Genomic DNA, 11,411 nt, shown 5'->3' with positions numbered 1-11,411 from the left:
GAAATAGGATTTTCCAGAACTCTGCAAAAGAAACATGTATGTCCCCGTGTCAGCCCACTCATGCAAAGCATGTGCAATCTTATCACTTAACCAGACAATTGAAGCAGCATATATGTGATCCAACTCAAAATTTCTGCAACTTTAATTCAAAGGAATTAACCTTTTACTAGTACCTTCTCTTCCCTTTTCCATTAATAGAAATAAAACATTGCCAAATAGTTTCAAATTCAAAAACTTTTTCAAACTTATAAGAGTTCAGTATCCCATTCAATGTACTCATATGACTACTGACACATTCATTCACAAAATATGATTGATAAGACCTTATAAATTAGTTATACGCAATTAGGTTTTTTTTTATAAATAATATATATATATATATATATATATATATATATATATATATATATATATATATATATATATATATATATATATATATATATATATTTACTTCGAGAATCATGTAGAGGAAATTTGTTTGAAATAACTTGGATGCTGTCCCTACAGATTACTCTAGAATATGTCCCTTTTTGACCAACTAATCTGTACAGGATTTGAGTCTAGAGAGGGCAAGAAGAAATAGAAAAAGGACAAAATATGTGTTGAAAAATAACAAATTATGGTACAAGCCACCTTAGGGTATAATAACTTGGATGTAATTAAGATATATGTTTGAAATGTAAACTAGATTCCAAGCATGAAATCATATCTTGAGACAAATACATCACAAAATAAAGTTTCTTAATACTGTGCCATCAAAAGTGTGACACCGACATGATCTCAGATGTGTCCTCGCTCATAAATGATACACTAGAGGAAACCATGATAAAATATTTAATTAAAAAAAAAGAAGCAGAATAGAGTATCAGAAATACATTTAACAACAAAAAGAAAACTGACAACAACACCAAAAACACTAAACACAAACACAGCACGGGACACACAATACCACAGACTTAAACAATAACAAGGACAAGGACAAACACAAATACCAAACACCAAAAGCATACACTCTAAAACTCTATAACAAAGATTCTCACACATCTTGAAATATCAAGCTGAAGGAAGGTCTAAATTCAGAGAAACTAGAAATCAACTTAGTCATCACTATCTGCCTAAGCACATGAAATAATCTTGCTGTCAATACTTAAAAAAAAGATAGTAATCTATGAGACGTGGTTGTATCCATTTTGGAAAGACAAATAATCGTAATTGTTAAAAAAAAATATTTCATCAATAAATTAAAATAATAAAAATAATATTAGAATTGTTTACCAATTCGACAATAAAAATAATATTAAACAACAACAAAAATTATTTATCCAATTCGATCAAATCAATCTACGAATGAGATAAGAGTGAGAGCGCAATTCTGACATTCACTATATTTCAAAAGGTTTTGCAAGAAATTATTTTAAGAAATAGTCATTGAACTTATTACCAAACTAAATTCATTTTCTACTAAAATGTTTTTTAATCTATTATATTTTTAATATAAGAATAACATTAACTGTTTTTCAAATCTTTTTATAATTTTAAAAGACTATGAAACCTCAAAAATATAATCATAGAAATTTCTACTCTTTACTTCTACTAGGATTTCTAACTACTAGGATTTCTAACTTATACACGTTTTGCAATTTGTGTTACAACAAATGAGATAAAATCATATTTATAACTATCAAAATCTTAGTAGTATAATATACGATCTATTAACGAACAGATCCGCGAACAATCATCCTCAATTACAATACGATCTATTAACGAACAGATCCGCGAACAATCATCCTCAATTACAATGTAACTTAAAATCACACCTTCAAACGCTTTCCGAACTACATCAGACAACTTTATTCATGTTTCTTCAAATATTTCTGCCTCAACATGACATAATTCCTTCATAACAAAGAGAGATTGTAATCGAGTACTAAGTCACTTTTCCATGTTAGTTAGCCTAGAGAAACTATCTCATTCTCATTGTATAAAGGACATGTATCAATAAGATATATCACATTCCTACTAATTATTTCTTTATGAATAAACTCTTAAATATGTAAATGTAACCAAAGCAAACACAGCCAGCCACCAAGCTAAATCATTAATCAATGAAGCAAAGTACGTAGGAAAAAAAAAAATCAGAAATGCAGTCTCATCCTATTTAGGACTAGAAGCAAGATAACCAAGTTGCTCAACCAATACATCAACATCTTCAACATCCACAACATTTTTATCTTCAACATTACCTTCATTAAACAAATCTTGCCAAAACATTTCAATATCAATCTCTTTATCTCTAATTTCAACTTGATTAACCATATTAGTACCCTCCTCAAAATCTTGACGTTCTTCAACTTTAACAGAAGCTAAGGAATCTTCAGCATCATATCCTAACTCATCACCAACCTCAACATTACTAGGGCCACCTTGCTCAATAGGTCTTCTTCTCTTCATAGAAATCATTTCCTCCAACTCTTTTCTCCATTCCTTCTTTTGAACCAACTGTTGCAAGAAATTAGGATTTTGCATTGCTCTTGCCAAGAAATTCATCATCTGTTTTTGTTTCTGCTCATTTCTTTTAACCCTTCCTTCCATTAATCCAAGGTGAGCTATAGTATTCTGTTGCTGTTGTCTGAGTTTCATCAACTCCACCATTAGAACTTGTCGGTCACGCCGCAACCGATCGACTTCGATTCCGTCTAATCCAAATCTTCCTACCTCAACACAAGAAGGGTCTAGAGCTTGTTGTTGCATTGCTTGTGATTTATTTGCCCTTCTCCTTCTAATGTTCTTCAAGAGAATTTTTTGTCCTCTTAGAAACATCTCATTGGCAAATTCCCATTTATCTGGATCAACCTTTTTGAATCCCTACAATATCAAATTTATGGAAATAAATACATACATATATCATATAAAAATATATAAATATATCATAAGTTCTATACAACTCACATATGTGTTAAGTTGTCTGACAAAACTGGAGAAATTGTTGTGTTTGAAGAATCTTGGGAGAAGACTAACAGAAAAGGCTTGAGGATCCAACACAACAAAGCTGTTGTTACCTGTGCTCCATGAAACTATATGATTTGTGGAAGGGTCATCAACTATATCATATGTTTTTGTGAGAAATGGTGGAGGACCATTTTCATGAAGTCCTTCCATTGGTTGAGGACCATCAACCATACAAAAGGAAGAACTTCCTCTAACAAATCCATCCTTCACTCCACCATGATGAGGATTCATGTTCATAAAAAAATAAAAAATCTGTTTTGGGAAGTGAGGTTTGAATAATGAGAACTCAAACTCTAAAGAGATTGTTCATGATTACAATACATAACTAAAAAGGAAAATCAGATCATATGTGAAGGATAGGTAATTGGAATTTGGAAGTGTTTGGCATGGAGTGATGTGAAGGAACCAGAAGCAGAAGCAGATGCATGTGTTGAGTTTAGTTCTATTTATTATAGTTAGATGTTATGTTGATGTCTTTGTTTCTTTGTTCTTGTTTAACTTTTTCTTTATAACATTATTATATATCATGTGACTAATGAGGAAGGTACAGTGAAGTGAAAGACAAATCCATGACCATGGCAACTAGATATGTTTCTCTCTCCTCTCTTTTTTCTTTTTTGGGAAAGCCATTGCCTTGCACCTTATATTAATTCATTTTATTTGTTTGAAGAAAACCATCTAACAATACAATTTTTGTTTAGTTACAAACTACATAAATGTAAGATTCTTATGTAAATTTTAAAACTTTGAATTGGAAGTATGATACATCTTCAAAACTAACCAAGACATTTTTTCTTTTGAGAGATGTAAGACTTTAAATGTGACATTTAGTGTCGAGACGGTTGAGTGAAAGTTACAAATTTAAAAAGTCTATCAAACATCTTAGAGAAAAAACTTATCCAAGAAAATGTTGATAGTTGGTTCAAGGTGATTACAAACTACTTAACACTCTAGTGAGGAAGTTAATTTCTATTTCTTATAATTTAGTAAAGAATCTCTATTGTTAAGAGAGATTCATTTTTTATTATGTTTTTACGCGGTCCCGGCTTTAAAATTCGGCTCAAAGCATAAGGAGTCCAATATATGCACGAAGCATAATAAGATAAGGATATTTATGACAGTATAATGTCAGATCATTGATGTAAAAAAAAAAGAAAATATCGCTTTTGCTACCGATTGTCCAATTGAATGTTCTAGGATCTTTGGAGTAGGCATGGATCTGCCCTAAAAAACACTTGGTCCAAGTAGACAATTAAAATAGAACTTTCATATAACAAAATGAATTGTTTCATGATATTTGTCTGCTTGGACCAAGACGGTTAAAGCCAATGGTAAAGGTATTCAGAAACCTTAATAAAATCCTACGTAAGAGACATTAGACATCAAATCAAGATACACAATATTCCTTAAATTTTATACCTCTCATATTCAAAAATCACTTACTTGAGCATAGAAGTATTTATAGGTACCACCCCCTCATTCGTTCATCATATACAACCTGAAAATGACAAGATTCTTAGATTCGGGGGACAACAAGTACCATGCATATCCAACAACAAGAAAACCTCATAGTAGGAAGGAATATTCATGCCCTTTGTAATAAAGAAAAATAAAGTTTAAACCCTTTTCTCAAACATCAGGAAATTGCAAATCGGGGAAGAAGGGCAACCCACATTTCAACTTACCTACAATCCATAGCGAGCGAAGTAAGGAGGAGGAAACCTTGACGACAGAAAGAATCACTCCTTCATCCTCTGACCCAAGTAGTCACATTAGGCCTCCTCCGCTGGGTTAAGGCGCTTGCATCCCTTCTTTTGGACGGTGAGCTTCTGGCGCTAATGGTTGCAAACATATATCAGTCTTAAGAAGGAAACAACAAAACACCTTATGACCTCCTTTCAAGGGGTTAGGTAGCCAACAAAGAAATAAATACTTTATTGAGAAACTTACTTGTAGCGGTCAACAGACAGCCGCCAATTTTGGAACCCCAAAACGAATAACTTTGAAAAGTCAAAATTCCAAATCACCACCTCCAAAGCTTATGGACAACGTACCACAGTGAAGATTCCTCCAGATGCTAGAGAACACTCGGGATCATAGAAGGCGTTTGAACCTTTCATTCCTTCTGGAAGGCGTACTCCTCTAAGCTTTGGACGGGAAGACTAACAATCAAGATCCTGAGGTCACCATCATTGAAGAATTGTCCATCCCTCATCCTCCGATGATTCCAAAGAGGGTGAAGAAATCTCTTTTTTAAATGCCTTTAGATGAAGGATCAATTAGTACCCCAACAAGACTGACCTCCGATAATTTTTTATGCTATTTTAATTATTTTTGGATATTATCCGGCATACACAGTAGTGATGATGCCTATGATTTTATTGATGTTTGTATTTTGATTACATTTATGTACTTTATTTTGATTTTGTATTTGACACTATGTGGATGATTTATACGATGTATTCTTTTGGTGTATTATATTCCATTGCCTTTAAATTGCACATCTTTGATGTGCTATAATTTGATGTTCCATTTTTGTTAAAAAAATTGCAATTTAGGAGTGAAATAGTTGATTTAAAAATATCACAAAGTTCCGTAGGTACATCTTCGAAACGTTATGTTTTTAACACGTTTTGTAGATACATCTATGAAAGATTCATTGAACTAAATTAATTTAAATTTTTCTAATGTTCACTATGTTTTAATGCTTCCATAGAAGTACCTACGGAAAAAACTAAATTTAGAAGGCGTTTGAACCTTTCATTCCTTCTGGAAGGCGTACTCCTCTAAGCTTTGGACGGGAAGACTAACAATCAAGATCCTGAGGTCACCATCATTGAAGAATTGTCCATCCCTCATCCTCCGATGATTCCAAAGAGGGTGAAGAAATCTCTTTTTTAAATGCCTTTAGATGAAGGATCAATTAGTACCCCAACAAGACTGACCTCCGATAATTTTTTATGCTATTTTAATTATTTTTGGATATTATCCGGCATACACAGTAGTGATGATGCCTATGATTTTATTGATGTTTGTATTTTGATTACATTTATGTACTTTATTTTGATTTTGTATTTGACACTATGTGGATGATTTATACGATGTATTCTTTTGGTGTATTATATTCCATTGCCTTTAAATTGCACATCTTTGATGTGCTATAATTTGATGTTTCATTTTTGTTAAAAAAATTGCAATTTAGGAGTGAAATAGTTGATTTAAAAATATCACAAAGTTCCGTAGGTACATCTTCGAAACGTTATGTTTTTAACACGTTTTGTAGATACATCTATGAAAGATTCATTGAACTAAATTAATTTAAATTTTTCTAATGTTCACTATGTTTTAATGCTTCCATAGAAGTACCTACGGAAAAAACTAAATTTTATTATAAAAAATACTTCAAATGTGTATCTACCAAAGCACAAGACATAATTAAAATTTTGCCAGGTTGATAAGAATATCAAGGGGTGTAATGAGATATCCTCTATTTCGAAAGTCAATTATTTTTAAAATTTTAGACTTCCATATTTTGAACCTATAAAAATTAGGTCCTAATTTAAAAAAAAAAAATTAAAAAAAATTTATCCCAAAATAATCTTAAACAAACACTCAAAAACTTTTGTAAAAGTAAAATGCAACCAAAACAACACATTATATTATACCAACATTCAATTTCTGTATGTTTATTCTGTCCCCAACACTGAAAATAACAACAATACTTGTAAATACAATTTTTAATTATACAACACAGGTAACAAACATGATAGCATGAAATATAACCAACATCCAAGCTTAAATACCAAACAAAAGAGGACGGGCCTCTTTGTTTGAGAGACCATTATTATTATTTTTAAACACCATTTTAGTATTCAAAGCCTTAGTCCTTTTTATCCCATGCTACAATCAAGCAGAAACCAAATTATGCAGTGGCGTCAACAGTATGGTTGGCAACATCCTTCTCCACAAAATTCTTGATATATTCCCCTCTGCGCATTGAAATCGCAATATGAGTTTCGACATAAAGTCTCTGATTGTCAAATATGCTACTACTGAACTTGTTAAATCATACCTTGCAGGGAGATGGTCGTGTGGGCGATTGTATGGGGTCCAAACTGGTTCACCAACAAAAAATCGCATAGCCTGCATAATTACAAACGTGTAAGAAACACATGATGCAGACTAATTTCCGCAAATGCTAAGATAAAAAAGTTGAACATGCACATCAATAGTTAAAAGATAACAAAAATGAGATAGACAGACAGAAAAATGAAAAGCTTAGGTTAGGGATATGGTGATTTAAAATTAACAACAGAGGAAAGTAGTGAAGCAAAAATCAATACCTTAATATAATTGCCCTCATCCAATGTAAAACGGTGATAAATTCCAGCAGGTAAAATGATCATTCCCCCTTTCTTCACCCATACACGAATCCAAGCCTCATTGCGATCCCTTACATCAAAGTAACCTAAAGAAAAACAGAGAATGCTTAGAAACTTAACAGGGTAGGCATGGTAATGAAAAAATTAGATCAAATAAAAAATTGTTCATACCACTTCCAGCAACGGCGTAACGGATCTCCTCGTCAGTGTGCAGATGCTCTTCAAAGAAGTTCTTGATCTTTTCATCATAATTTGGCAACTTTTCTCGGGAGATCTCACAAACATCCTACACAAAATGATGCCTTGGATAAGAATGTAAAAAGCATGAACAAGGCCGGAATGTTAAAATGCATATATTCGACATCAAAACGAAAATAATTTTTATTATAATTCACATAAATAGTTCTCAATGTTACATATACTTAAACAGTCATGGTTCTGCACATTGTGTGTATTTCTTTACATATAGATATTTATTGCGAGTAAAGGGAAAGGTAGTTCTTTCTAAACAATGACAATAAAACATTAGCATCACTAACCAAGTAAGAGTAACCGCGTTCTTCACGGATCTTCTTCAGCTCTGGGTCTGTGTCAGGGTTATCGGCGTCTAATTTCCAGCTAAGGACTCCAAGCTCTGCAATTTTAACCCGAACCGAAGTTCAGACATGACTTGTGAGTGCAAATCCTACAATTTTCATGTAAATATAACTGACATAGGTAACAACAAGCTTACCAGCAAGTTGATCCAATGAGACGAACTCCTTGGGTTCTTTGTGATGGGGAAGCCGTTGATCTTCCTTGCTATCATCCATATACCATGCTTGAAGGACTTCCTCTCGGGGATCCTAAAAAAAATAACAAAAGAAAATATGAAAATAAGATTCCTCTTATTTCTGCAAAACTTCTCAACCCAAAATGTAACAGAAGCAGTAGCAACACACATCATATTGAGTGAACGATTTGAGCACATGATATAAACAAGGTTGGGTTGAACCCTTCTGAACTGAGGGCATGCAGTTCAGAGGACAAAATATAAAGATAACCGTCAATTTAAAACTTAACAATTAATATTTCGATATAAAATAATTGTACATGGATAACATACTCTAGAATGTTGAAAGGTTGATTATTTGTATCAAGCATCAACCATAATCATTTTACAGTTTGTTTTTCAAAATCCATCTTCCCAATTCATGTGACAAATCGAACAGAATAAATAATGTACTTGTGATCGAAAAACAAAAATAAAAAACCATTGCAAAAAAGTATTGGCTTTAAAAATACCATCATCATATTCATACCATGGCAAAAAAGTATTGGCTTTAAAAATACCATCATCATATTCATATCATGGCAAAAAAGTACCGGCTTTAAAAATATCAAAATATTCATACCACCCCAGGAATATTATGTGAGACAAGGTAGTCAAGCATGAGATCTTAAGTAGGATCAGTCGGCCTGTGAAAGATTGTAAAACTAGGATCGTAGCACAGCACATAAGATCCTACCGAAGGGAAAAATAGTAATTTCATATATACACACACATAAAAACAGCCAATTTAATCAATTATTGTGAAAGGAGGAGAGTTATCATGAACGATGCAGCCGTTTCTGTCTTAGGGTTAGGCGGGAGAACCTAATTGAAATAATAACCAAGTTAAGCAGTCCAAAAAACAGGCCCAACACTATTTTTTTTTACAATCTTGCTCTAGAAAGCTCGATCTTGACCATGCCGTACAAAAAAAAATGATCTTTCTCCGATCGTAGCACTAAAAGGCAACCTCAGCTCGTAAGATCTTAAGATGCAACACTCGATCTTGACTACTCTGAAATGGGAGGTTCAGATACGACCCCGACTACAAATCAATCTCCCATTTCCTAAACAAATTAACCACTAACCATTTGCTTATGAAAAACCCATCGTCCAAGGTTTTGAAAACCGTTCGTTAGTGCAAAAACGGCCTCAATAAATCAGTATCTGTAATTACCCCATGTGTAATTACCCCATGAGCACCTCAGTTACTAACATTCAATATGTTCCAATTTGAACTTATTGAAGGTTTTGAAGTGTCGATATCAATACCGTTAGTCACCTCTTTTATGATAAAGAACAAATTGCAGTTAATTTACACTGCAACAACCGCAATCAGTATCGCACCGATCGAGATCACAAAAGTCTTTATGCGCGACCGGTATTTAAAACCTTGCCATCATCTAAGTAGTTTCCTACCAAACCTAATTCACTAATCATATACTGCAAATATGAGTAATAGTAACAAATAGCTCATAACCTTCATACTTAAGACGCAAAACCCTCAAGTGCTTAAATTTTTTTTCATTTTTTCAATTCAAAATTCATGAAGATGCAACATGTTCTGATAATACCTTACGTTAAAATATTGCAAAACTCAGAAAAATTCCTATAAAACCAAAAACCCAGAACAAACGCAAAAGCTTCAACAAATCATGAAAGGATCAATAATTTTCTAATAAAAATAGTTATTTAAAAATAAATTAAAGAAATAGAGCGTAATTATTTTCTGATTTGAAGCCAAAAAAATTAATTGACCGGAAAATAAATGAGAAATGAAGAGGATTACCGAAGAAACCATGATAAGAGATGTTTGTTTGAGCTTCGGGTTGAAGTTTTCTCGATAGAAATTTCTGCCACAAATGCTTAATAGCAACGCGATTTATATACGAAACACCACTTTAATTTACCAAAACGCCCTTCTCCCGTTGATAATTTGCTATTGTTTTTAGTCAAAAGTAGTCATTTGGTTTAATTTGAATTCTAAATACATCATTTATCAGTTTTTTTTTAAACGAATTTTACTTTTTTTTTTTAACCAAACTTCCTTTGTATGTCAAGAAAGATCCTTTTCTAGATTATAGATTTGTTTTCTCCCCATACACTATTATAGTTAAAATGTTATTTTTTAGATTTATAAAATAACTTGTGTATGTGGTCTATATTTAAGTCTAAATTAATTAATTATTTGATGAATTCGAAAAAAAATATTCTAATTATTTTTTAGAGAAAAATGATGATAGTTTTTTTTTTTTTTTTTTTGAATAAGGTAGTAATATATATCAAAGAAAAAGATACAAAGGAGAATAAGTTAGCTCCAAGATTACGAGAACCTAAATAAAGGTACGCCTAATTTATTCTTTACAAAATTATTCCTAATTTTTAACGGGATAGAATCAAAAGTTACCGTAAAACCAATGCCGATCGCGAAATTCACCAAAAATCAGCACAAGAATTACCTTCTCTATAGATGTGAGTGAAAGTTAGATGAAAGAAATTAGCGTGAAGAACGCAAAAGCGCCAACGAACCCTATAAACAAAAGGAACAAGATTATGATAGTCTAAATTTACTTTTAGTAAATAATTGATGGAATATTTGATAATTTTTTATTATATATCTATATAATAAAATCTATCGTTAAATTGAACGTTATTAACATATAAATTATGTCTACAAAATTCAATTGCAAATTATTTGATGCGTTAAAGAGAATGGTTAATATTAAATATTTTAATAAAATTTTGTAAGGCGTTGATTTTTATGCATCTCATTGACAGATAGTAAATTATGTCGTTACTTTACTTTAGATGGTAAAATTAATTTTCTTAAAAATCATATTTATTGGCCTAATAGATACATTATTATTATGCATAAATTTTTAGACTCTATAAAATATCAATTGTTTCTCATATTTTAATACTTTATTTGAAGCAGTTTGAGGATTATCTGTCCAACAGTAAACTTTTAGTCCGGAGTCCCACTAATTGAGAAATTCATTCATATATTCATGTTTTTCTCTTATTCACCCATATATTAAAAAAATTTAAAATAAAATTTATTTATAATATTGATCGCAAAATATATAGCTTATATTCATTGAACAAAATTTTAATATTTATAGTCTATTTGGTTTAGGGATAGAAATAATTTAGATTTTAGAAGGCATGAGTCTGACCTACGATAAATTTATAAGATATGAGTCAGA

General features: G+C 31.8%; 2 protein-coding genes across 2 annotated transcripts; both read right to left on the bottom strand.

The window, feature by feature from the left end:
- Window positions 1-1,782: 1,782 nt before the first annotated feature.
- On the bottom strand, window positions 1,783-3,543 carry LOC131628583 (heat stress transcription factor A-6b-like). Its single transcript, XM_058899416.1, has 2 exons — window positions 2,953-3,543; window positions 1,783-2,868 (listed from the first exon to the last, which is right to left on the bottom strand). The coding sequence occupies exons 1-2, from the start codon at window positions 3,247-3,249 to the stop codon at window positions 2,158-2,160; spliced, it is 1,008 nt and encodes a 335-aa protein (XP_058755399.1). The 5' UTR covers window positions 3,250-3,543; the 3' UTR covers window positions 1,783-2,157.
- A 3,105-nt stretch (window positions 3,544-6,648) lies between these two features.
- On the bottom strand, window positions 6,649-10,152 carry LOC131628594 (acireductone dioxygenase 2-like). Its single transcript, XM_058899433.1, has 7 exons — window positions 9,995-10,152; window positions 8,128-8,239; window positions 7,934-8,028; window positions 7,566-7,680; window positions 7,356-7,480; window positions 7,085-7,155; window positions 6,649-7,001 (listed from the first exon to the last, which is right to left on the bottom strand). Exons 1-7 carry the CDS (start codon window positions 10,004-10,006, stop codon window positions 6,935-6,937), a joined length of 597 nt encoding a protein of 198 aa, XP_058755416.1. The 5' UTR covers window positions 10,007-10,152; the 3' UTR covers window positions 6,649-6,934.
- Between the last annotated feature and the right edge of the window lie 1,259 nt (window positions 10,153-11,411).

The sequence above is a fragment of the Vicia villosa genome, unplaced genomic scaffold, assembly GCF_029867415.1.
Source record: "Vicia villosa cultivar HV-30 ecotype Madison, WI unplaced genomic scaffold, Vvil1.0 ctg.000467F_1_1, whole genome shotgun sequence".
NCBI classification, from domain to species: Eukaryota; Viridiplantae; Streptophyta; class Magnoliopsida; order Fabales; family Fabaceae; genus Vicia; species Vicia villosa.
The sequence above is the reverse complement of the archived record's forward strand: the minus strand, read 5'-3'. Positions and strand labels throughout refer to the sequence as shown.